The sequence below is a fragment of the Lampetra planeri genome, chromosome 12 (assembly GCF_965212315.1).
Source record: "Lampetra planeri chromosome 12, kcLamPlan1.2.h2, whole genome shotgun sequence".
NCBI lineage: Eukaryota > Metazoa > Chordata > Hyperoartia > Petromyzontiformes > Petromyzontidae > Lampetra > Lampetra planeri.
The window spans coordinates 2,433,993-2,461,050 of record NC_136118.1 but is presented as its reverse complement, the minus strand read 5'-3'; the positions used below and the strand labels follow the sequence as shown (position 1 = coordinate 2,461,050).

At 51.1% G+C, this 27,058-nt stretch overlaps 2 protein-coding genes across 2 annotated transcripts; one reads left to right on the top strand and one right to left on the bottom strand.

The window, feature by feature from the left end:
• On the bottom strand, positions 1–13,554 carry LOC144721514 (ubiquitin domain-containing protein 2-like). The gene is made up of 3 exons (XM_078599184.1): positions 13,256–13,554; positions 3,694–3,930; positions 1–3,231 (listed from the first exon to the last, which is right to left on the bottom strand). Exons 1-3 carry the CDS (start codon positions 13,323–13,325, stop codon positions 2,795–2,797), a joined length of 744 nt encoding a protein of 247 aa, XP_078455310.1. The 5' UTR covers positions 13,326–13,554; the 3' UTR covers positions 1–2,794.
• Positions 13,555–13,952: 398 nt separating this feature from the next.
• SMYD5 (SMYD family member 5) lies at positions 13,953–27,055 on the top strand. Its single transcript, XM_078599187.1, has 13 exons — positions 13,953–14,093; positions 15,038–15,146; positions 15,936–16,075; positions 16,634–16,755; positions 17,575–17,644; positions 19,445–19,549; positions 20,034–20,096; positions 21,044–21,114; positions 23,050–23,156; positions 24,185–24,241; positions 25,186–25,280; positions 26,085–26,155; positions 26,543–27,055. The coding sequence occupies exons 1-13, from the start codon at positions 14,007–14,009 to the stop codon at positions 26,667–26,669; spliced, it is 1,224 nt and encodes a 407-aa protein (XP_078455313.1). The 5' UTR covers positions 13,953–14,006; the 3' UTR covers positions 26,670–27,055.
• Positions 27,056–27,058: the final 3 nt, after the last annotated feature.

Below are 27,058 nucleotides of genomic sequence, written 5' to 3'. Positions count from 1 at the left end.
CAAGTGAAAACAACGACATACTTTATTCATATAATTTGTGCAAAAGGCAACATTTTCTTATCCCTCACACAAGAACGGGTAACAGCGTGCATTCTCCCACTCCCGCCCCCCACGCCCGGCCCAGCTAACCCGGCTTCAACAAAATAAATTTGACCACAGTTCACACGATAGTAGGTAGTAAGGGGCAGCGCAGAATTTGCATTCGTCTGTCAATGCGCTTGAGAGTTGCCCGTCGATGCTGGCCTAGGTGCGACGCGTCGCCACGGCAGCCACACACATTTCACCTTTGGTTAACAAGAAAATAACGATCCAAATATACATACGAGCGATATTTAGCAAGAATTTTGGATTTACATTTACTTACCAGGCATGTCATAAAATAAAATAATTGACCTTAAGACACCCCCCCCCCCCCCCTTAAAAACAAGTATGGTCGCTACACTAAAGACTTGACTTTTTTAAAAAATTCCGTTTAAAAAAAATATTCCTGCATGTAATCCAGGCGCATAATCGTGACGAAACATTAAAAAATAACAATGCTGGAGGGGAGAATACAACCTAACTACATTCTAGATAACTCGTGTATTCATCTGAAATATAATGCCCCTGAATAACCTCTTGTTATGAACAAACTCCGGATCGACGCCCTGTGCATCACCACCAGTGCTAAAGCAGATGACCGCAGAAAGCAAAGTCGGTTTTTTCTTTTATCCCCCCAAAACCAAATTTTACAACACCTCTTCCCCGCACGTACAATCAACGCAGAGAGCTCTCCAATCCCAGGCAAGTGCGTTATTACCATTTATATCACATCTTGTAACTGCATCTCTGGAAATGCTAAAGTGATTACACCTCTTTGTGGGAGGTCAACAGAGATTGTTGTTGGAAGAAAATCGACCCAAGCCACAAACAAAACGCGTGTATTTCCCAACACTGGCTTAGGGCAGCAGAATGGTGTGGAGATACCCGACCTTAAGTTGATGACTTTAATGTAGTGAACCCAACGTAGTGAACCCAACGTAGTGAACCCAACGTAGTGAACCCAACGTAGTGAACCCAACGTAGTGAACCCAACGTAGTGAACCCAACGTAGTGATGACGCGGCCGGAGGTGGACGCGAACTGGAATTGACACTTGGCCAACGTCTGCAGAACACCCTCTCTCTTCCCAACGACAGCATCGGAAGAACACGAGACCCTGGCAACAAGAGTCTGAAACTGAGCCTGCGTGTTGACAATGGAGAGGAGAGGGCTCCACGCAGCAGGGTTAGTGCATCACACCCACGGGCGTAAATTTTCCAGCCAACTGGCTCCCCCACCCACCCTCCCTCGCTCCGCCGCACAGGCAGTCGGCGTCACAGCGGGGCCACGACCGCGAGCGCCGTCTTAATGCGATCCTCCAACCCCGAGCAACGAGTCATTCATTGGCACAGCACAAATCTCCGTTGCTACCAGTGAACTAATGTTTACATCGCTATTAAGGCAGCTAGAGCTAATATTTAAATTAATGATTTTTTTTTACAGTTTTGTTATAGATCTATAAGTTGTGTGCGTGTATGTACACATACATATATACTGTATATATACAATACATGATGCTCATGGGCTTTTGTGCGCAAACTGTCAATTCAATTGTCATCTGAGCCCAACGGTAAAAAAGCAAAAACTATAGAATATGACGCGATTAATCTTAACGTACGAAAGCAAATCCAGAGAGAGAATACATTTCTTCTGCTCCAACATTTCTACGTGGGAAAACCCAGCAAAGTAGCGTTTAGTGAAACCGTCAACGACAACCGCGCGGTCGCAACGTTGACAAAAAAAAAACCCCGGGGGGAAGCTGCACGGCCCCCCCCAACCCCAAAAACCAGCCGCTGGCGGGCCGCGGACCCGTCGGAAAAAATTGCACGTGAAGGCTTTGATTTGAAACGAAGCTGGGCGAGCCACGGGGTAGGCGACGGGCGACGGGGAGAGCGACCGGGGGCGTCACCGCGTGGAGGCGAGTCCAGATTGTGCCTCGCTTGTCTCGGCACTCAAATTCCGTCAGCAGCTCACAGCGCAAATCGCCGTGAGGGGGTAGGGGGGCAACCCAACAACGGCGTCGCCAAGGTCAGGTCTCCACTCTCTGTTTTAAAGGCGCAACCAAAAAAAACCAATAACTCTTTATCTAGGCCGCGTGACCTTCGCGGTCAGAAACGAGTTTTGAATCTCTGTTGGTGAAAAATGAAGAGTTTGAAGCGACTCTCAGGTGACACCCCACCGTAGCTAGGGCTTGAACAGCATCCTTGTGGAGGTGCCCTGCGTTAGCGCCCTGCTGACATCACTGCAATGCCATAGTAACTAAACAGGCGCAAATCCACAGCCAATAACGCGTTTGACAGTAACTTTAAGTTTCTTGTCAACTAAAAGTACATCACCCAGCACACAACCTGCCCATGTATCTACAAGGGATCATATTTTTTTGGGCCATGTACTCCCAGGGCTTGATTTGTCACTGAATATGTTCTGGGTCACTCCGAGACTGGTGTAAGTGGCACGTGACTGGCAGTAGCCACAGCACTGCAGCGAGAGGCATACTGGTTGTGGTGTGCCGGGTGCCGTAGTCTTTTCCAGGCCACCGACACGGTCAGACCCAGCTGTAATCAAACCCCGCGTAATCCTTTCACAACGATGAGAACGTGGCAAGGCAACGTCCGTGACGCGAGGTCCACAAGAGCAACGTCAAGCGGGTGGCAGACGAGGGAAGGCCGACACGGAGTGGGGAGGTTGGGGGGGGGGGAAGGGGGGACGCTCTCTCAGTTCTCAACAGGCGTCGGCGCGGGCGGGGGCGGCGCCGGCGGCTGAATCGGCGTCACCACCACCTGCACCACGAAGTCGCGCGGGATCTTCAGGTCGGCGAGCGCCACCCGGTCGGCCAGCAACCGCCCGGCGAAGAACCAGCGCTGGCGAGTGGGCTCGAGCGAGGGCTCGGCGATGCAGAGGCGCCGCTTGGCGTGCGCCACCATGTCCGTGGTGCGCGCCGTCAGCGTCACGTCCTGGCCAGTGGAGAGGCGCAGGCGCAGCGGGTACTCGCGCCCGCTCGCAGAGTCCCCGTCGGCCGCGATGGCCGCCGCCGCGTCGTCGTCGTAGGCGCCGCCGTCGTCCTCGGTGATCAGGTTGACGGGTGGCACGAGGCAGTAGACGGGCAGCTGGTAGCGGTTGCCCAGTTCGTCGTAGCAGTCCGTCAGCGTGCCTGCGCGTGCGTGGCGAGGCGACGGACAGGGAGTCACCATCGGGGATCAGTGCCAAGTTTACTTTCCCGAGGGGAGAAGCAGCACTGGCTATTTAACCGTTTAGAGCGTTTGTAAAGTGACCGAAAGGTGTTCCACAGTTGTTGCAGGTGATAACATTGAGCTCTAACAGGCAAATATAGCGCAAGACGATGCTACTGGCATTATCTGAAATAAGTAAAACCTTTTCTTGAAAGCATTGCGTGGCATTCCTCAATCGTCTGAAATCCAAAATGATCCGACATCCAGAATTAAGAGGAAGCCTGAATTGTGTAGGATTTGGGCTCAAATGTGGTTTGCAATATTGTGGAAAGTTGAATCACGTGGGATTTAAAACGATACGCAATGCGGGACACTCATCTTGTGAATCTGGAACCACGTGCAATCTATAATCGCCGGAACACGGCGAGACCGCGGTAACGCACCGTGCGGGAGGGAGATGCTGGCCCCGTCGGCGATGGCCTGCGCCAGGTCATAGTCGGAGCACTCGAAGGCGTAGGCTGCGGCGCGCAGTGCGTCCCAGATCTCCTTGCGGCCCTCGAATGCTGGCGCCGTGTCCCAGAACTCGTCCCGCTTGCTCCGCAGCTGCCCCTCCGTCATGGGGAACTCGCTCTTCCACTTGGGACGCTCCTTGCGCAGTGGCTGGTTCCGCCCCAGGGCCACTGTGGTATTCGGGGGGGGGGAGGGGGGACCCGCAAGGGGAAACCGGGGAGAGGAATCAGTTAAGGTCAAGAAGTCAGCACGACGCCTGTCACCCCATTGTCATTGATGCTGCCACACCTAAGCATTGTTTCCCTTCCTTCTGCTTGATCCCAATTGTTGCACAGTCGACAATTGACCTTCGAGCAGCACACCGTCTGTCTAGGTCTTTCCGTCGGTTGCCGACGTTAACTATTTAGTCTCGTAATACATGGCAGATTTTATTAAAAGTAACTAATTTTCTCCCCCAGGTTTTTTTAAAAACTTCATTGACATGCGACAACAAAACACGTCTCCATAGCTGACAGTGAGCAGTCCAGGATGATGTCGTGCGAGACAACAAGCCATGACAGATGAAGTGACATAATCAAGGCCAAAGAGCGCTCACTTGCACATGGCACCTCTTGTTCCCACATGTTTGCATCGTCTTTTTCGATTCGCGTGTTTTTGTGTCACTGTTAAGACTAACAAAAATGGAGCTTACCGCCACCGGCAGAGGCGTCTCTTGCTCTCATATTGTATTTGCAGTTTGTTTGAGTCTCGTGTGTTTTGTTTACAGTCATTAAATGCCTCATTTGTGAGTTGTGCAATATTCCTTAAGGCACCTGTGCTCGTCCGCAATATTGACTTTTATCCTCGTTGTGCTGTTGCTGCTGTGCTCACACAAACGCCACGGACCTCCCTGGTAAAATAGCCAGGGAATCTGGCGAAATGGGAGCGTCATCCGTGCAACAAATAGAATTTAAAAAAATCAAACAACTTGACAAAAGGGGGACACCTTCCATAACTCTCACGGTGAGCAGGTACAACGCACCGGTGAGCCACGAGGAGGTGACACCACAGGACTAACAAGAGGCTCGCTGACTGGCGCAGGGCGGAGAGTCTATGAGCCGCGGTATCCTGCGGAGGAATGCGTCGTGGCGGCGAGATGGCTCGGGGGGGGGGGGATGAGACACGGAGACGCCGCCGCTGAATGACTGGGTTTGATTCAGGGATTCAGCAAGTTTATTTTTTATTTTACCAGGTAAGGCCCACCGAGCTACGTAAAATCTTTTTCAGAAGCGACCTGGGCCACCACAAACGATAGCACAACGAAGTGGCTTGTCGCGTGGAGATTTATAGCAGCCAAATACCGTGAACGCACATTGATTCTAAATGTGAAGGGGAAAAAACCGGAGGGCCCGAAGAAAAATCCATGCGACCACGGGAAGGGAGAACACACAAACTCCAAATACACGGCAGGCATCAGGGTCGGGATCGAGTCGATGGTCTCAAACCAGTCAACGACGACTGCACGACAAAACGACGTTAAATTAGCCGTTTACTTCATTTGCCTGAACTCCAGCTGTCAGATTCGCACGACTGTTTGAGTGACACGCAACGAACACCATTTGCAGGGTACGTAACAAGTGTGCTCCTAGTGTGGACGAATAGCGATATTGATTAAGTGACTTGTTCAGCAGTTCTGTGATGTCATCTGCCAAGGCAATTCGACTCAACAACGTCCATTTTATATTCTTGGATCTTTCGGTAAAGTCACGTAGAAGGGAAATAATAAAATAATAAAAATAAAACATCATAAAATTCTCACGACGTTTCGGCCACTACACGAGCAGCCGTCCTCAGCTGTCCTTGTGTTGTGGCCAAAACGTCGTGAGAATTTAATGTTTTATTTTTTTTTATTTCCCTTCTACGTGACTTCAGATCCAAGAATATGAATCCCTGCAGTCACGAAAGCTTTCAATCGAAACGTCCATTTCGTCGTCAACTTCAATCGACTGTGGTCATACAACCCAAACTATCGACCCACTTTGTAAACCAAAGTCGTCTGCGCTACTTCAATGAAGGAATAGCAAAACTCTCTGTCCTGAAGCCCCCTTGTTATGGCCAGCAGAGCTCGACATTGGCATGCTGCTGCTGCCGAGTAAAATATAATGTGCCAGGGCAATTCTCCAATATCGGCTGGTGCACTACCTGTTGCAAGTATCCTCGATGGAAATGTCCTGGTCTCGTGACGTACTGCTAACATCACAATTGGAATATAATTGGGACCTCGTGGGGGGTAGTGGAATGGAAGAAACGTCAGCTGCGTCAACTGACAGCGTGTAGCAAATTACACTGCACCCACGCCCTTGAAATAACAAAAAAAACCTACAAACAAGTTCCTCTGAAAATAGCTCCTCATTGTGTTGAATAAATCGATTTGATTGAGATTCTCGCCCGCAGGACTGCACTGTAATTAAAATGCTTTAGAAATTATATATTTTATGTACATGTTTTTTTTAAATACATAAAATACTGTATACAGCCACACGTCCTGCTGGCTCCTAAAACACCAGCGGAGAAACCCGACACGCCGGGGTGCCGGTAGGTGCACGTGGGGCCCACCGCACGGCCTGTCCCGACCTGTTCGGCACAGTGCGCCGCGAGTTCACGCTTCGGGAGCCGCGTGAGAGACGCGCTATCATTTGCGCTCACCGGAATTAAAATGCTAAGCAATACGATGAATCAACCACACATTTACGCACGTGCGCACACACACACACATGCGCACACACCTCGGCCACGTATGTCACTGCGCCCCTGCAGTGACTTGAGCACGCTAAAGTTAGAAACGCAGTGTTGTTGCCAAGTCGAAAATATCTCCCCCCTACAAAACCCGATCAGTGCGACCGCTGATGGACAAACCACGGTCTCCCTGCAGGCCGATTCGAAGTGGGAGGCCGAATGCGGTCACCGGACGCGAAGAAACGAAGTCGCGAGCCCGATCCAAGATGCAACTCAGGATACCGAATGAAACGTGGGCTTCCGTTTATGCGATATGTGCAACCTGCACGTGGCAGGGTAGACAAGGAACTATTGATCCATTCACGTTCGCCCGTGCACCAAATCGTGCGTCAAAGGATCGATTACACTTTACAGAAAATTATACGCCGATTCGCCTGCGGCTGTGTGGAACAAAAGACAGCGAAGAAACGAGACTGAGCACGAGATGGGGAATGCAAACATGACGGTGCACTATAACCGACTGTTGAATTGAGCTGTAATCCCGATAAATAACTTGTCAACCTGTGCAGCATCGACCATAATCTACGCATTGCTGGATACAGGCGTCTGCCGACAGCGTATCCCAGCAGCAGCCTACAACACCCGTTTTACGCAATGGTGGTCGCCCATCCAAGCACTATCCAGTGCCAGCCCTGCCGAGTTTCCAGGACAGTATTCCTAAACAAATAACAGAATAAGAAGTTCAGAAGTTTATTTACCCGAGTAGAGCCCATTGAACTCAAGGCACTCCTTGAAGGGCAAGTGGTGATAGCAGCATTATTAAGAGCCGTACTTTAACGAGCTATAACCCGCCAGGATGTACACATATCTAAATATAACCAGATGCAAGTCTAGTGACATCAGGGATAGGTCTGTCTCCCAAGGGAGACCTGGGGTAGGGGTCTCTCTCCCAAGGGAGACCTGGGATACAACAACACGATCGAGCAGTAGGAGCACTTAGGCAAACTACCGCAGCCTTAAACCAACATCGGAGCACTTATCTCTCCGTCCTTCCTGCACGGCAGATAGCCCAGCTGCCCGCTATGTCCACACACGGCGGCGAGGATTTTTTTCATCATCATAGGCGCAAGGCCTTTGGACTCGGATGAGACGGTCATTGTGCACAAATAATAATCGGGCCAGTGTTTGGAAACAAAAAGCCCCCATCCCCACGAGTTATCAGCATTTCCTTTCGCCCGATTTCACATGACGGCTTTGTGTTTTTTTCCAACATTTTTTGAGAAAAGTGGGGTGGGGTTTTGTTGGGGTGGGGGGGCGCGCATTATTTCGAACTCCCCCCCCCCCATTCGGAGAGGCAACAGCAGCACCAGCAGCAATATAAAACGTGGCAGCAGCGCAACCACGACGGAGGCGGCAGTAGCAGCAACACAGCCGCAGTTAACAGCAACACAACCACAAGCCGTTCATCCACCCGCATTCCTCCCGAGATGGGGGAGAAGGGGAAAATGCCAACAAAACAGCGCTGCTGCTGCTGCTGCGGCTGGAGCAGCAGACACGGGCCTGGATCTGCGCTGGGGTCTGCATTCCAGAAGCGAGGCGATGATGATGATGTCGCCTTGATCCAAAACAGGTTCTCGAGAGGAGCCCGCTTGGCTCAGCTGCACTCGGAATTTTGAGCGTTGCAGCACTTTTTTTTCGGCAATGAAATGGCGTTTGGGAGCGAATAGTCCATTACGGATTTCGGCTTGCGAGCGCTTTCGATTACCGCACGCGTCTCTGCATTGCCTGTCTCACATCTTCAACGCCTGTTCCCCCGTGATCTTGTTCCTCTATCGGTTGACCAACCTTCACCAATCGGCACGGACCCAAGTGTGGTTAAACAGGCCCCGACGACCGACACCGTGTGGGCGCGGCCTTCATCCAGCAGTGGATTGACAATGGGCAAGCAACGTGTACTGTAATGGGCTGTGACGAAACCTATCACATGTGAACGCACCGTGCGGTTTCAACATTGGCGCGTGCCAAACTGGCCCATAGTCACACTCAACAAGCGGCGTGGATTTGATTATAAATTCCTCATTTTTTGGAATCATACATATTCTATGAACGATTATCAAAGAATCCATTAACAAGCCCAATTATGACATTCCGTTCCGTCTACGCGCCTGACCGAAGCTCTCATCTGAAACCGCACCCTTCCTCCCTCTCACCTCCGCCAGGCCTACTCCTCTTACCGCTCTCCAGCAAGACAATTCAGTTTTCAAAGGTCCGACCGTGAACGTTGTGACGTGGTAATGTAAGGCTGTTTCATTCCCGTGGCTGAGATGCCTTGCTTTGATGCATCTTCTACAATTTACCAATCACATCTCATAAAACTTGTGCAACACGTGTGCAGGTGTCTCTTTAAACACCTTCTTTATGAAAACAAGTCGTTTAATGTGTTGATTTCGAACAATTTTTTTGGGACAGGCATGGTGGCACACACCCCTGATCCAGCACTTTGGAGGCGAGCATTGGTGGATCACACAGATGTGTAAAACTCCCAAAGCTGCTACGCTGTCAGGTGGGCCCGGGAACTGCGGTTCACCACGTGGGTTTGTGAACCCATCTGTGCAGAACTTCGAGTGAATCCCCTCTGTTGTGAGTTTTATCCACATTCTCCAGTTACCTCCCACCTTGAAAATGCTCAGGATCCTCCTGAAGAACCCAAACTTTCCTGGGTAAATAAAAGAAATTGCAATCAATATTTTTGAGGACAAACCGAGATGACTCATGATAGCGTGGTGGAATGAGATATGAGGATAGTGGATGTGACAAAGTGGCACAGAATAGAATCTGAGCAGCCGACCCCACGCAGTTATGACTTTTGGCTTAGAAGAAGAAACGGCAGGGCGGTGACAAGGCAACACTAAAACACCGATGCCCCCTCCATGCGCTGGGTTGAACCAGAAAAGTTGCCACGCAGTCCCCAGACTCGAAAATCCTGCTCGAGGCTCAAACGCGACCGGCAGAACCTGCCCGCTGCACCAACTGCTGGGAAGAGCATTGGAATCTGAACAAAAAGAGGCAAACCCTTATTGGCAGTTGAGTGCGGAATTTGATGAGTTTGCGCGCGCGCACACACACGTACATGCCTGTTTGTGTGTTGTGTGATGTTGCGTTCAGCTCAAGGACCCTCCCCTCAGACCAATGCCAACCGTTTTCTCATGGCGGCTGACAATCCGTGAGATTATCTGCCCTATGCAAGCAAGGGGACACGTTCGGATATTTCCCAAGCCAAATTTGCTTTGCAACACTGGAACCCGCCTCGAACACGAGAAGGCAACGGGAAGATAGAGGCGTTTTGCATGTTCGCACATACTCGGCGGACTTTTCTACTTTACACTGCGAGAATTTAAAAAATGATTCCGCGCAAAAACTAAAGAAACTGAAGCTGCTGGATTGCTTGCAGTCTGGCAGCGCGGGTTAATAATTGAACCGCACGTGGCAGAGCCGTGAGGTGGCCTGGCACCGTCAGCGCCGTCTGTCGTCCGCGAGCACCTCACCAGCTTCCCCTCTTCGCTCCCCACGGGGTTGGATTACGTGGCCTCCTTAACCCTTTGTAACCATCCCGACCTCGGGACGCAACTCTTTTCGCAAACGCCATCGCATCGTAGGCCTGACCTTTGCCCGAGCCAGTGCTACGTGTGACAAGGTTGGAAACATTCAACACTCGCCAGCACAAACAAAAATAAAAAGTCGCAACCTTCATTGTTGCCGCCGCTTTGTAAACAGAGAATGGCTGCAGCAGCAGTGGTTAGCAGGCTGCACTATGAACCTGATGAAGTGAATTGGAGTCTCAACCATAGTTAATATTAGTGGATAGCTATATTTGAACCGAATGTGGGCTAACCCATCTTCCCTGACCAACATGGTGAAAAGTATGGTCAAACAGTGTAGAGGCCTTCATTCAGCAGTAAATTGATAATAGACTCAGAATTATTTTCGACATAACAGAAACATACATAGCAGTCCAAGACGGAGCACATATTGAAACTTCAGGATAGCGTGTTTTTCAGTCATGAGGTGGGCTCAATAATGTAGGAGCGCTCTTTTGACATGTGCTTTCGCTGTCTAATAACTCTTGTCTTGACAGTAATTCAAATCTTGACTTCATGGTGGCAATGATGCAGCGTATAATCGTGGGCCCTGTTAAAATTTGACATTGGTTAGCTGGTGCGATTGACTTCTTAAATAAAACATTTACACGGCTGAAATGCATTTAAAAAATCCCTGATTTAGCCTACAGATTGCTGCGGAAAATGCTGTCATCGAGTACCTAGGTAATGTTGTTCACACACCAGAGGCGTTGCTCGTTTAAAGCTAAACTATTTTTTATTTTACCAGGAAAGGCCCACTGAGCTACATAGCTCTTTTTCAGAACAACCTAGCTCTTTTTCAGAACAACCTGCCCACAAATGACAGCTCAACAAAGTGGCTCATCACGTGGGAATTTTTAACAGCCAAATACTCTAAACGCATGTCGATTACAAATGAAAACCGGAGGGTGCGGAGAAAACTCCACGCGACCACGGCGAGAGCATGCAAACTCCAAATGTACAGGTGTCAGGGTTGACAGATGTCAAGGGTTGGGATCGAACCCACAACCTCCTGTATACCAGGTGCGGTAGTTCACATCTCGCTGAGCAACATATTAGAAGCTGACAACAGCTTCAGACTCCACTTGCCACTGCTGCTATCCAGGGTCCAATAATCTTACTTGGCCTTGTTGGATTGCTAGTGCTGTCGTGAACCACCGCACCACCGTTCGCCACATCATCGTCGTCATCATTTAATATTTATACCGTGACTCCTGCGGCAGTACACCTCGAGGCGCGAGAACAAAGGGGCATTTGAGATAACGACAAAAGAATCACTCAGGAAGTGATTGCAGAACAAATGCAAAGTGGAAAAATAAGCCAGTGCTGCACAGACAATATACTGTACATCGGAAACACTCGAATAAACTAAATTGAAAGTCTAAACTGCGCTCGTGACCACACTCTTGTTTGTTCGCTTCATGGGAGTTATTCATATACCATCTGAATATAATACTCGCGACCGAGAGCTGGACATACATCTCGCGTTACATTTGTCAACAAACAAAACACTGACGCTGTGCAGGGAAATGTCATGGTTGCATTGGGGCAGTTTGTCCACGAGTAACAAGTTATGCATATGACACGGGAGCTGCAGCTGATCGATGTTTTAAGAAGCTATTAACCTCCCGCAGATGTGAAATTATTCAACCAGCTCGTGTGCACGTGTTAAGTTGACTTACATCACTGGAATGTGAGAGATGACGAGGGATTTGGGAGGCCTTCATTCAATACAGTAGTGAATTAATCATGACTCCTGATACCACCCAAGTCCGTGTGGCAGAATATGACCATTATCATCAATCACCAAGTCATGATTTATCCACGACTGCATGAAGAATGTAACCCAGCCATGCTGGATCCCCCTCTTCAATGCTGACCCCATACTTCTCCCAGCTCAGGCATGCCACTTTACTGCCCCCGTGCCCTGCCCTGTCTCCTCTGTTCGGGCACCCTACCCCAGTGCTCCCTCTGTCCCGTAATTATCCTCTGTGACATAATGATCATGCCAATGTCATTTATCCAGGAAAGCCTCACCGAGTCTCGAAACACGTGTCCAGGAGGGGCCCTGCTACATCCGAATGTTTGGCCAATTCCATTTTCAAGGAGATTGTTTGGCTTTGTTTGGAAGGAAATCGGAGGAGTAACCAGGGAAATCCCACCAGGCATCAGAGTGCATAACACTCAAAACTCCACACGCACGTGTCTACAAACCCTCCCGCTTTCCTGCCATATCCTGGCCACTGCTCTCGCAGCCCAGCGGATTTGGAAATTTCACGAGACATCTGGACGTGATCCTCTAACGCTTGCCTACAATGCATTAAATCACAGGTGACACCATACCCCGGCATTACTTGGCTACCCACTGACCCTAGAATGCCGACTAAATCAACCCCGCGATTCCCTCCCTTCATTCCACAGCTCGCAGTGTCCGCCTCCATTCCGATCGCGGGTTCCACCGTCATCCAACACATTGGGGCGCCACGGTTGGCTATGTACGGTGCGAAGGAAGTTCAACATACATTACCTCACTAACGGAATAACCCATGACCCTTCTCATCTGCCCTTTCTCTCAGTAACCACCCCACACACCCAACTCTCCCTTACGTGGTCAACCCAATATACTACCAAACACCCTTTGCTACGTTGAACCATTACCACCATAGCCTAAATGACCCGACGAATTGAAGACAATCAACCCGTGAACTTCTTTCGCACCGTCCGTAGCCAACTGTGATAATCGAAGGGGCGGGGGAAGGACAACAAACAACACAAACAACTGTTCTAAACCATTCCTACCACGCTTATGTGGCGACACTTTGGTATGGTGACAAAAACCCAATAACCCAATGCCCTGTGCGCCCGTGCGCCCGTCACCCCGTGAGTCCGTCACCCCCGTGTCTCTGTGCACCCCGTCAGCGCGTGCACACGTACCGCCCGTGAGCCCCCCACTTACCGCCCATGAGCCCCCCACTTAACGCCCGTGAGCCCCCCGAGCCCCCCACTTACCGCCCGTGAGCCCCCCAAGCCCCCCACTTACCGCCCGTGAGCCCCCCAAGCCCCCCACTTACCGCCCATGAGCCCCGTGAGCCCCCCGAGCCCCCCACTTACCGCCCATGAGCCCCCCAAGCCCCCCACTTACCGCCCGTGAGCTCCGAGCTGCCGTGCGCGCTCCCGGAGGTGCCGCGCCGCGCGCTCACGCAGCCGCCCATGTGGCAGCGTCACCCGCGCGCGAGGACGACAGCAGCAGCCTTCGCATTGGCAACCAGATAAAAGTAGTAATTACAACGCGCACGCATGCACGCACGCACTAGAGAAAGTAATAAAACAACTAAAATAAATTTTAATTTTAAATAAAAAAATGTGAACTCGAAGTGGACGAGGAGCGCTACGCGAACGGGACGCGGCGAGACGCCATCGCCGCGGGTGACGTCACCGGGCCACGTGACGCGCGCACAGCTGACCGAGGTCGTGACGTAACTTTAGAGGGGGGGGCGGGTTCGTACGGCGGCCATCTTTGTAAGGGACGGGCAAACGCGGGTTTCAATTGGCGGTCGAAGCGCGGTTCGGTGACGTCGGCAAAATGCGCAGCCAATGGAGACCCTTGAAAGAGGGTTCTTACTCTAGTAAGATGGCCGCACGATGCGCGACTGTAACGGATGAGAGTGTTTTTTTATATATATATAAAATAAGTAATTGTTACAAGTCGACCCTTTATTGTAAAGCCACTCAAGAGATACGTTTCGGAGTTTCGCTAACAATTAAAATAATTACGTCAAATCACAATATAGTGGGGGAGGGGGGGCGAGGTGTGGGGGTTTGTATGAACCTTGCAGGGTGATTGCTTCCGGGTTTTAGGTCAGAGGTCACGGAGGAGGGGGGTCGCGGTCCACATGGCAGCCTCGCACGTGGCCTCGGGGCTTGCGGAGCCCGCGGCGGGAACTGAGTCCGTAGAGCTGCGAGAGCTCGACTCGGGCAAGGTCAGCACAGGGGCAGGGGCAAGGGCAGGGGCAAGGGCAAGGGCAGGGTAGAGGTCCGGGCCACCAGGCAAAGGCACGGGTGGGGGAAGATGAGCGGCGAATCGCGCGCGTCTGGACCAGGAGTCGTGTTTGAGATTCGAGTCTCGGTTCTGGCTCGAGTCGAAGTCCTTGTCTCGGTCTGGGTTCCAGCCGGTAAAACGAGAGTGTCTGAATATTGTACTGTGGGAAGTCCACAGCGGTTGGTTAAACATGTACGCTTTCGCGACCAATATGCATAATATAGAATGTAAAACTGTCATTAAACCCGCCACCACCCGACACAATTAGTAAGGGTTGTCAGGTAGACAGAACATGTCAATTCGTTACTAGTACAGCAGACCGGTGTGTTGGGAGAGCAAATCCACAACATTTACAGTCTAAGTACGACGTTTCGCCAGTAATTACAACCGGCATCATCAGGTGGGGGACAGCCAGCGGTTGTGCTGTGAATGGAAAAGTCCTCGGCACACAATAGATTAATGTTATTCTCAGAGCTGCCAACGGAGATGATTGTTCGTTTGAGCATAGATACACTTGTACATTGGGCCAACCTTGTTGTTTGGCTCGATAAAGTCAGCACCATATTGCGAAGAGGCATTTCATAGTTCTATCGATAAAATCATCCCCTTCCCTGCCCCTAAAATGTGGAATGTGAAATCAATAAGTGGTTATAGACAGACTGGTCCCTGCCACGGGAGCGTGGCATTTCCACCGTGGGCTTTATCATTGACGTCCACGAAGATGAACACCGCGCCACGTTCGTTTAGCAGGGACACGCGTTTGGGTCCAGCTGCGATATTGTGGTCGGTTTTGGTCGTGGTGTCTTTTCTCAGGTGAGTCGGGGTTTCCATCCTTCACTGTTTCCGGCCTCTGCCCCCCCCCCCCCCACTTCGTGTCGCGCGCAGGGCCGGGGACTCGTGGCCAGAAGGAGAATCCGCAAGGGAGACGTCCTGTTCTCGGAGCAGCCCGCGGTGTCCGCGCAGTTCCTCTGGAATGAGCACTACAAGTATCGAGGTGAGGACGCGCTTGTGTTGTTATCACGCGACCTGTCTTCAGCTCCCACCACTGACACCGGCATCAGCAGCAGCATGATCGTCGCCGTTGTATTTTCAGGGTATTGAATTGAGCCTTGTCCGAAGGGAGAATTGTTGGCACTTGAATGTAACGTGTGTGTTTGTGTGTGTGCGGGGGAGCGGTGTCACAGTGGTGCCCGCGCTGCCCTGTGATCCCAGGAGGCTGGGTTGAATTTCCGGCCATGATACACAACATGAGTGGCAGAGTCGCACCCGAATATATCCTGAGCTTACCCCAAGATCGACATGGTCATAAATGAGTAGTACCTTATGCTGTATAATCATTCCCACTTGCGGTATAAAGGTGGCCGGGCATACGTGATACTGGCCACACCGCTCTGTTCCAGTCTTAATAGGCGCTCGCTACGAACTTGCCGCTTAAGTCTGTAAGGCTCAGTGAGGGAGCCTTTGCATTAGACTGTGTGTGTGCTTGTACGTAGCGGTTAGCGTGATGCTCTACGAACCCGTCGATCTGATTGCGAATCCTGTTCACGGTAAACACCAGTGACGATTATCTGAACTGGTCCTGGGCCTCCCCTAGATGGACTCAGCCTCAAATTAATATCTGGTGCGGTGTTGAAACATCGCTGCTGGGGAGACAAAGGCGGCCGGGCGTGGTGCTGGCCATCCACCCCCTCGTGTGCCCTGACGGCCTTCATAGGTTCTCGCGAACAGCACTTGCCCCAACAGTCTGTTTCGGCTATACGGGGGATCTTTGTCTGTGTGACAGCATGCCACCACTGTCTCCGCGCGCTGGAGACGGCCGAGGAGAACGCGCGCCGCCTGACGGGTAACCCCGCGCTCTCCCTGCCCCACCCCGAACTCTGCCACATCGACACGAGCGTTCACCAAGTGTGTCCGGGCTGCCAGGTTCGTCTCGCACTGGGGCCGCCTAACCCCGCCCCTCGCTCCATTTCACCTGCCAATTATATTATCAGCACACCCCTCTCCTCCCATTAACCCCACTCCTCCCACCTCGCCCTCCTATACTGATCGTCCCCTCTGTCATACCCCACCTTTTCCCTCCCACCAAACTCTTTCCCTCTCCTTGCGGTCCGCTTAAATCCCCACCCTTCCCCTCGCTCATACCTCAACCCTTCTCCTCCCCTACCACCTCACCCATCCCCTCTCTCGCCCATCCCCCTCCCATCCCAATACCCCTCATCCGTCATACACCACTCTTATCCCCTCTCTCTTTCCATCCAATCCATTCATCTCTCTTTCCCTCCCCACTCTTACCCTCTTGTTTCACCCCTCCACTGTCACTTGGTAATGATGATGTTGGTAAGTTGTGATGGTGGCAATGGCAATAATGATGATGGTTGTTGACGACGATGTTGACAGTAGCGGTGGTGATTGGAATGATGATGATGACTGACGGTGGTCGCCACCAAGGATGATCGCCGCTCTCCCTTGGCCCCCTTGCAGGTGCGGTACTGCGGCACCGCTTGCCGCCAAGAGGCCGAGGCCCGCTATCACCGCGTGCTCTGCCCGGGGCCCTCGGCGGACGATGTCGCCCACCCGCTCACTCGGCTACGCGAGGCGTGGAGGTGCGGGGGGTCCTAGGCATCATTGCGGCATCATCGCGGCGCGTGTTGTCACAGACTCGGCCGCGACGTGGATTTTTGCAAACCGTCTGTAAAGTCGGCTACTTTTCAGGACACCGTCGTGCAAAATATGCACGAGGCGGAAGTAGCGGTGATCGCTAAGTTCGATTGGAAAAGAGTGCCTCTCGATTTAAATCGGCCTGCGAAGGTTGAAAAAGGGGTGAAAGCCTTTTTAATGTTTGTCACTTCAACGCATCGCAGCGACGCACACAAGAAGTGCATTGTTCCCGTGTGATTGGATGCGTGTTTTGATCGTGTAAGAATAAGTTATAACATCGGGGTTTTTTATTAATTGGATCGCGTAAATATAAATGTGTTGTTAAACCCGCCACCACCCGACAAAGCCAATTAGTAAGGTTTGTCACGTAAACAGAACATGCCAATTCGTTATTGGTACAGCACACCGATGTGTTGGAGACCAAATCCACAACATTTACAGTCGGAGTTCGACGTTTCGCCAGTAATTACAGCCGGCATTTTCAGGCGGATAGGCAGATTTGTGGAGAAATCCTAATTTCGTTCCTTAAATAGAAGGATAAATTTGATGACATCACTTGTGAGCATAAGTTAGTTACGATTAAAGCAAAACATATGCTGTTGCTACAGTCAGTTGGATTAACGGAGCAAAGCAAAACTTTAAAAGACGTGGCAAGAAATTTTCACGAAAGAAATAGACCCCAAAATTCTAACAATGTATTGATTCATGTAGTGGGTTGGATTGTTTTTTGTCTTAACGCAAATTCCATTCTCGCTGTTGGCCAGGATGATGCATTACCCTCCTGAGACGTGTAGCATCATGTTGCTGGCGCGGATGATCGCCACCGTGAAACAGGTGAGTGGTGGTACCAGCAGTGATGGTGGGGATCCCACCCTTTGCAGTGGAGTGGAGATGTTGGTGGAGGCGATGTTAGTGATGATTATGATACAATTTGTAACGCGCACAGCATATTTTAGGGACATAAACGACTGTGACTGAGGCACGGAGCCAAGCTGAGTGTCGCTCGAAAGCCATGCGAGAGAGGTGGGGCATTTAAGAGCGAGATATGAACTTTAGGAGAGATGGGGCCTTTAAGTGTCTCTATAAGTCGGTGTATATTGAACGTCGCTGCTGCGAATGTGCAGCGGAACGATGGTAATGGCCGCATTCTAGACAGTGGGGGCTGCCACGGAGAAACTGCACCTAGCAGAGGAGTAAATCTTGAGGCTGACTGCTGTTAATGGGAAGTCGGTTGAGGATAGCTTAGGCAGGTGAGGGAAATGACCCAAGGATGACATGCACCGAGGACGATGTGGGGGCGAGATGGTTTTGCAACCTTTGGGAGTTTCTCGAGGTTTCTCGATAAATACCGCACAAGGATGGAGTTGTAAGAGTCGAGACAAGACCCAACGACGCTGCAGGCGAGGGTGTCGATGATGTCGGTGATGATGAGTGGACGTAAATGACGGAGGAGATCTGACGATGCGGTTGGTTTGGCTGTCACAGGTAAAGGTGGTGTTGAGAGTGACGCTGAGGAATTTTATGGATAGTGGAACCAGCAATTATATTCTAGAAGGTAGCGTGGACGTGGTGAGACGCTTTCTGGTGCGGATCAGGATCCCTTCGGATAGGAAGGTGGTGGTGGTGGTGGTGGTGGTATGGCGGTGATGAATGTGGCGATTGGTGATGGCGATTTGGTGGTGATGATGGTGGTGATAAGCGGTCGTAATGGTGGTGGTGGCATAACAAAGCCTCTGCTTTGTGAATTACTCCAAGCCGTGGCTGCTCGGAGAATTAGCGACGCTGTGTTAACATGGCCAGGGATTTGTAAAGAAGCGGACCAGTGATGCGTTATTGTAATGCTTTTCAGTTTATCAACATCGGGGCTTTGCTCTATATTTTTATAAAAACACTGAAAAGTCCTTGCGCAGTCGAGCGTGGAGTGGTGGTCGTGTCCCATTTACAGGCCGGAGCCGATGGTTGGCTCACTTCCCCCGTTGTTTCTAGAACAACGAAACACATTTCCCGGTGTAGGCCTAGGCCAGTGTTCTTAACTAATTTTCAGAGGGGGGGCGCCACTTTCACCGATCAAACATCAGTGTGAGGGCTGCCACACATTTGAAACCATTGGGTTTAACAGCATCATGATGTGGGGTGGGGGGGGGGGGGGTATTTTTGCATTTGTGTATTTTTCGGGGACCACATGTGAGGAGCTGCACTAAAGGACACCAGGGGCCGCCAGTGACCCGCGGGCCTTGCAATGAAGAACACTGGTCTAGGTTCGACCTTGTGAAACTTTTTTCAAGAAACTATTTTGTCTTCAACCCATCAGGAGACACTTTGTGAGCATTGGTCATAGATCATGTGACTTTTCCCATCCTGCATGGAAAGGTTTCCTGACAATGTCGTCTGAAATTTGAAGAAACTCGTTTCTGAGAACCTGGTTTATCGTGCGTGCCACACTTTAAAATCTCTTTTCGAATGCAGATCTCGATCACGAAAGAGAAAAATATGCAAAACAATGACAAGCGCCTCAGATGATTGTGGTGATTTATTGTTTCAATTGCCTGTGCTTGTGCAGCACTGCTAAGGCAGTCCCCATGATGGTTGTTGTTTAATCGGTGCTGGTTTTTGTTGCTCGCCATGTGGGCTCAGGCTGACGACAAGGAGAGCTGGGTGGCGCTGTTCTCGCGATTCTGCAGTCGCACGGTCAACGAGCAGGAGGAGGTCGCGCACAAACTGCTGGGGAAGCGATTCCAGGTGAGCAGCGGTAGTGGTGGTCGTGGTGGGAAATGGTGGTGATGGTGTTGGGAGCAGCAGTGGCAGGTGAACATTTTATTGATGGACCAGGTAGTACGGTACCGGGTTACTCTGGAAATCCATCCACTGGCTCACTCCCTAACCTTGATGTGACCATTAGTGGGCAATTCCCCACCGTATGAAAAGTTCCATGGGGACGTTTAAAAATGTGTCTGCTACGTTGACTGCATTCTCCTGTTATGTGCGTATGTATCTTGAAATATCCGAAGAGCGTTCCAGACGGCCACAGAAGCACGCCTGAAGGCGCACGATGCGGTGACCGTCTTTGTTTGGTGCCTAGCCAAAAGCCGCTGCTGTGAGAATGACCGGAGTTCGCGTGATGGCTCATGCTCCTTGACGACATGGAGGTACACCGAGGGACACTGTTAAACTTCACTTCCCCTCTCATCCTCCACCGCTCCTTCTCCCCCACCCCGCCTCTCAGGATCAGCTGGAGCTGCTGCGAGACCTGCTGGCCGAAGCGCTCTTCGAGGAGAGTCTTGCGCAGGTAAGACGCTCCGCGCCACGCTTCACCCACGTTCACTGGGCGACGACCCTTCCTGCTCTACAATAAATCATCATCACCACCATCATCACCATCATCACCATCATCGGCCATGACCAATCAACTGTTGGATGATGGCCTATCCAAGCCGTCGCAAATCTCTCAAGTCTCGTGATGCAATAATCCATCTAACGCCGGCACACTGCTTTTTGTGTTTAGTTTGTTATCCTTCCCCCGCACCTCCGATTGGCACAATTGGCTACGCTCGTTGCGAAAGAAGTTTAACATACACCACACATACACGAGCAGATTTCATTGTGAGGATCTCGTACGGTGGACGTCCACTCCTGGCACGTTCCAGAATTAGAAGCTTTATTTTATCCTGGAGAAATCTGATGAGCGAGATGTCTAGTTCCCCGGCCTTCCGTCAATATTCTCGACCTCCGGCCATCGTCTCTTCTAACCGTGACGTGTCCTGCCCAAGGCCACTGACCGGCCAATACGATGTCTCTAACTAGGTGATACGTCCTCTAGTCCACGCGGTCCACTTGCCGCCCCCTTACTTGCAGTGTGGATTGACCATGGCTCGTGATGATGATGATGCTGCTGCCACGTAGGCTTACTTCAAGTTTCAAGTTTCATTGATTAGGTATAGCCCTGTGAGCCATGCGGCTCTTGAGTCGGGTGCAACCGCAACAAACAAAATATGAACAGAGAACATCTTAAAGCGACGACGCGCAACAGGAACATCCTGGATAAACCAGCAAATGTTCCAGATAAAAAAAACACCGTATTACAACGCTGTGTGCAAAAGTCCCAGTGTGATGCAAGACAAACAATAACAACCATAAGACATATTCCATAAGACTATAGATTGAAGTTACAGTTTACAATATGAACGTTCTGTTGTTATGTAGTTGATGAAGTTTCCATTGTGACTTCTTTTGCAGTGGTTCAGTCCGGAAGGGTTCAGGTCGCTGTTTGCCTTGGTCGGCACCAACGGCCAGGGGATCGGAACAAGGTACGGACGTGTTGTGATGCGTGAGCACCCATTGCACAACACCCCCTGTGAGTTACCCATTGCACCTCCAACTAACACGGTTGGCTACGGTACGGTGTGAACGAAGATTATGCATACGTGCATACATACATTGAGTAAAGTTTACTCTCGAGGAGTCTTTGAGTTGCAGATCAACCCTGCTTTGCAAAATATGAACAGAATCTATTTGTACACACGCCTGCGCTGGTTGAATCGTATTAACTGCTCCTCGCTTGTCGAGGGTCAGCGACAAAGTGCCCAGCTGACGGCGAACACGGCGGCACAAGGACGTGGCAAACTGTGCGCCTCATCCAGCAGTGGATTGACAAAAGGCTGTGTGCGTGTACCCTCGAGGAACTTTGGCATGATCGTCGCCAGCAGGTGTCTGGCACCTGGAGATGGCGTATTCCAGTCAGTTCACAGATGTTAGGTCCCATGATTACCCAAATGTTCTTTACTCTGTAGATGAATCATCATTCATCAAAACACATAAAAATATCATTGTCTGAATTGGACTCCCATCACTTTATTGTGCCATTGTTGTACCAAGTTGCCACAGAAGATTTAACACCGAGGCTTTTGCGACCAAAGTTATGATTAGCCACCCGCAGCTGCCTGTCGACCCGCGTGCGTGCGTGTGTGCATGTGCACACCGCGCTACAAACCAGGCGGCCCAAGTTCAATTCCCGGCCACAGCTAACTTCACTGGCGAGTGACATCTAAACCGGTTCATGACCTCTCTTACGCACACTCAGCCTTAAATTATTACCTTGCGGGGTGTGTTGATATCAGCACTGGGAGTAGACGTGTCTAAAGGGGTATGGTGCTGGCCACGCCACCCACTAATGCGCACCATCTCTCCCATCGTCTCTTCCCATTTCCTAAGTTCCTATAACCTTGCTCAATTCATTATCAATTATAACTTTAAGCGTGCTGTTTGTTGCCGATCGCTTGGCATTTTGCAAATTTGGGCCCTGTGCTCGCCAACTGTGTTTAAAGACAATCAAACTGGCGTGCCGACCTTGTTATGTACTCGCGAAGAATCGGAATATTTATTGATACTGGAAGAATCCGATGAGCTATAAAGCTCTTCTTGGTTCTTTTGGTAAAGTCACGTAGAAGGGAAGTAATAAAATAATAAAAATAAAACATAATAAAATAATTCTCACGACGTTTCGGCCACAATGCAAGCAGCCGTCCTCAGGTGAAGAAACGTCGTACTCAAAAATTGTAAATGTTGTGGTTTCACGCTTCAACACACCGGTGGGCTAAAGCAATGAACTATTTGTCTTTTGTCAACGTGACACTTTTTTGCTGATTGGCCGTGTCGGGCGGTGGAGGGTTATGACACATTTATAAATAACGCGATCTAACCCAAAAACGTTGATTATGAATAATATTGGTCGCGAAAGCCTACATGTTAGAAAGGTAAACAAATAGCCCACTGAGGTATTAACTTATTTTTCAGAAGCGACCTGGCCACAAATGATAGCTCAACAAAGTGGCTTTTTATGTGGAAATGTATTGAAGCAAAATAATCTAAACGCATGTTTCTAAATGTGGAGGGAAACACCGGAGGACCCGGACAAAAAATCTACACGACCATGGGGAGAACATGCAAGAGAACTTGCCCCTATGGTCCGGTAGAGGCTACCCAGGAGATCTTAATATATGTGTGTGTGTGTGCGTCTGCCACATGGGAAGCGGTAGTGTAGCGGTCAGCGTGCCGCACTACGAACCCGGCAACCCGAGTTAAATTCCCGCTTCATGGCCAAAACCGGTGACGGCGGTCGGGCATGGTGCTAGCCACCCACTCCCTGGTGTACCGTGCCGGCCTTCACAGGTGCTCGCCAACAGCACTTGCCTCCAACAGTGTGTTAAGGCTACATGGGGGATCTTTGTCTTTACTTGCCACAGCTCGCTGAGCCAGTGGGTTCATGCGTGCGACGACCTGGAGCTCCCCACGGCGCAGCGTGAGCATCTCGACTTCTTCATCGAGCAGCTCTACCGGGACATCGACAATGGTGAGCAATAAGCAATTAGTCAGTAGGCCAATATCCATAAGAGGTTTTTTTTTGGGTTAGATCACGTAAATATATAAATGTGTCGTTAAACCCGCCACCACCCGACACAGCCAACTAGTAAGGGTTGTCACGTAAACAGAACGTGGCCAATTCGTCACTAGTACAGCAACACCGGTGTGTTGGAGAGCAAAGCCACAACATTTACAATCTGAGTATGACGTTTCGCCAGTAATTACAACTCGCTTCATCAGGCGACAGCCATAATTGTGAAGAAGTCCACCTGTTTCGTTCCTTATATAGAGGCGTAGATGTGGTGACCATGCTTCTGCGTTCTTGCGCAAAGTGGGGGGGGGGGATTAATGAGTCAAAGTACATTATGCATGTGCATCATGCGAGCCCTTTGATCTTGTCCTTCCTGCCCATTGTGTGTATTAAAATAGCCGTACCAACAGTATGGTGGCCTGTATAGGCATGCATTTAAGCAATGTATTATTTGATTATTCGCTTCCACGCAGCACTAAGTCGGTAGCTATCCGAACAGTTAAAATTATTTGTATTTCTTTAAAAAAAAAACCTTATGAATAAGCAATTAAATAATTGGGCAAAAATAAAGCCAAGCCCAGCAGAGCCAGATGCAGCCCGTACGGGTTGGATTCCCACGTAGGGTCAGGGGTGGTTGCGGCGTTAGCCCAAGTGTGCCCCCTGCACGGAGTAAATACTCTCGTTGCAGTTTTAGCGATTTATTTTATTATTTTTATCATCATGGAGGAACAGTGGTGCAGCGGTTAGCCTACTGTACTCCGAACCCAGCGACCCGAGTTTGAGTCGTGGGCACGGCAAGGTAACATTGGTGTCCCCGAGATATCCAGGAATGTGGAGCGGACGTGGAGATGATGGCACAGGGACAAGCTTGAGTGGAGATTGACGGCCCCCAGGAAGGCAGAGCCCGCGACAACACGCGAGTGAAAATCCCGTGGGAATGTTGACGAGCGTGAATTGAGGAAGCTGTTTTTCTCGTGTCGCTGCAGTGTCCGGGGACTTCCTGAACTGCGAAGGTTCGGGCCTCTACGTCCGGCAGAGCTGCTGTGAGTAGCGGACCCTTCCGAGCGGTTTCCCCGGCAGACACCGATCCGCGTCGCGTTGTCGCCGATCATTGCGGTGCTTCCAACTCGACGGCCGATTCTTTTTTTTAGTTTCTCAGTTTTGCCGTCTCGTCGGTATTGCTGTTTTAACCCTCTCTAGTGCGTACGGTTTTGTTAACCGTGTTCGCCCAATTGTAATAATTTGCTTGGAAGCGGCGTGAAACATAACACGCACATGGCGAGCACGAGAGTCGGCGTCGCAGGAACAGGTCAGATTTTACTCGCCACCGATGTTAGCCGTGGCCGGGAATCGACACTTGCCGATGGGGAGAGTGGAGCGGTGGCGCAACGGTTAGCGCGCCGCGCTATGAACTCGCCGATCCTAGTTTGAATCCCGACCGCAGCGAACATCAGTGGTGAATAATATCTGAACAGGTCCTCCCCTCCCCCCTTCACCAACCCGAATTGACTAACATGGTGAAGTGACCGATACAATGTGTGGAGGCGTTTATCCTTTAGTACATTGACTTAGGGATGTAAGTAAAACATTTGAAATAAAAAACTCAAATCATGCCTCGTGAGCAACTGCAGCCATTGGCGAACTCGACGCATCGTGACACTAAAATAATAATGACAAATACACCCAGAGAAGCACATTGAGGCTGAAATACTCTTTTTCAGGAGGATTCTGCATTGGCATGTTTGGCCAACACCAGTCACATTTTATGTTTTTGTGAGCTGTGGGAGACGGAACCCAGGAAACCCCAAGCACCACAGGGGGGAGACAACATGCAGACTCCACACAGGGAGGCGCCCGAGTCAAAAATCAAACCCAGGTCCTTCTTGCTGCGGGGCAGCTCGTTAGATTCGATACCGACGGACGCGACGAGCTGGTACCCCCCCCCCCAACCCAGTTTAATCCCCCTACCCCCTCTCCCCCATGCCAGGTAACCACAGCTGTGTGCCCAACGCGGAAGCCACTTTCCCCGATAACGACTTCACACTCCACCTCACGGCGCTGAGCGACATCGAGTCTGGGGAGGTGAGTAGGGCAGGGGGGGAAGGAGGGGGCAGGGAACGGGGAGGATCCGCCTTGGACGTTTCGCCACGTTGGTTGGTGCGGGCCGGAGGGAAGCATAGACATGGGAGCACAGTACAATACAACAATATATAGCATGGCACTGCTGCTCACAACAAAGCCCTTCTGCAGCCTGCAACACCTGCTGTACGTATGGTGATCGCCCATCCAAGCACTGTCCAGCCTCAACCCTGCTGAGCTGTTGACGTCCGAAGAGATGCGGTGTGTTCCATGCGATTTGGTCCTAGGCTGCGAGCGCTCGCTGCCTGTGAAGAGTGCTCGGAATGACGCCCGTCACTCCTTCTTCATGTGCGATTAAGGCGCAGGGGTAGTGCTTGAGGCTCAGGGGTGAACTTGTGGGCTGCCCACCGAGCGACGCGTGAGGGTTGAGACTGTGACCCCGTGTGAACTTGTGGGCGACGCGTGAAGGTTAAGACTGTGACCCCGTGTGAACTTGTGGGCGACGCGTGAGGGTTAAGACTGTGACCCCGTGTGAACTTGTGGGCGAGGCGTGAGGGTTGAGACTGTGACCCCGTGTGAACTTGTGGGCCGCGGGTTAAGACTGACCCCGTGTGAACTTGTGGGCCGCGGGTTGAGACTGTGACCCCGTGTGAACTTTGCGGGTTGAGACTGTGACCCCGTGTGAACTTGTGGGTCGCTGGTTGAGACTGTGACCCCGTGTGAACTTGTGGGCCGCGGGTTGAGACTGTGACCCCGTGTGAACTTGTGGGCCGCGGGTTGAGACTGTGACCCCGTGTGACCCGGCAGGAGATCTGCATCAGCTACCTGGAGGGCTGCCAGCGCGAACGCAGCCGGCACAGCCGACAGAAGATCCTGCGGTGAGAACCGCGGACGCCTTCCACCCATCGGTTTGATTGACAGGGAGTGAGGCCAAACTCACGGTCATTATCCTAAATGAAATCTATTTAAAACTAAACCATTGTTTTAATTTAAACAGGTAAGACCCCACTGAGCAACACAGCTCTTTTTTCAGAAGCGACCTGGTCACAAAAATGTTAGCTCAACCAAGTGGCAGCTCACTTGAAAATGTATTCATCCAACTGAATGCGACATTTACAGTTGCTGCTGCTGGTGATGTTGAGTTATAAATGGGAGTGCTTACGTGGGGGGGGGTGGGTTTGTGCCCATTTGGGTTGGTGTCGGAGGGTGGAAGTTGCTACTCTCCAGGCATGTGCATGTTCTTTTTGTGCCTTCCCCGTCTCCAGGGACAACTACCTGTTCACCTGCGCATGCCCCAAGTGCCTGGCTCAGGCCGGAGATCCGGATGAGACCTCCGATGAGGATGAGGACGAGGAGGATGACGAGAACGATGGCGAAATGACCGACATCTGACACAGCGGCGCCAAGCGCCGTCTTAAATCCCGCGAGCTGGTGACAGCGGAACTCATCGACGACGTTCCTGACGACGTGGATGTCGTTCCATAGCTCCACCGCTCGCTCGGACCGCCGGCTCGGACCGCCGGTCGCTTGCGACCCCGGAAACCAGGGCCCCGCGAAAAAGCACGTGGGAGTTTGGTTTTGTCATTGCATCTTTTGGTGCACGCTGCTGACTTTCGCGCTGCCGACTCTCCCGCGGAACGTGCGTTGCTCGCTCGTGCTTTCATTCCGTCATGGTCCAACTCTTCGCACTGCATTTCATGGTTGTGAAAAGTCACTGGCGCATGCCTGCTTGCCCCCCCCCCCCATCGCAGTCGTTAATAAACGAGACCTGAAAGCAAGTG

Coding starts and splice junctions, on each gene's coding strand:
- LOC144721514 (XM_078599184.1), bottom strand. CDS start 13,325: ATGGGCGGCTGCGTGAGCGCGCGGCGCGGCACCTCCGGGAGCGCGCAC. Junction 3,931..13,255: donor CAGCTCGGAGCTCACGGGCG/GTAAGTGGGGGG, acceptor CGAATACCACAG/TGGCCCTGGGGCGGAACCAG. Junction 3,232..3,693: donor CAGCATCTCCCTCCCGCACG/GTGCGTTACCGC, acceptor ACGCACGCGCAG/GCACGCTGACGGACTGCTAC.
- SMYD5 (XM_078599187.1), top strand. CDS start 14,007: ATGGCAGCCTCGCACGTGGCCTCGGGGCTTGCGGAGCCCGCGGCGGGA. Junction 21,115..23,049: donor GGCCAGGGGATCGGAACAAG/GTACGGACGTGT, acceptor TACTTGCCACAG/CTCGCTGAGCCAGTGGGTTC. Junction 26,156..26,542: donor AGCCGACAGAAGATCCTGCG/GTGAGAACCGCG, acceptor CCCCGTCTCCAG/GGACAACTACCTGTTCACCT.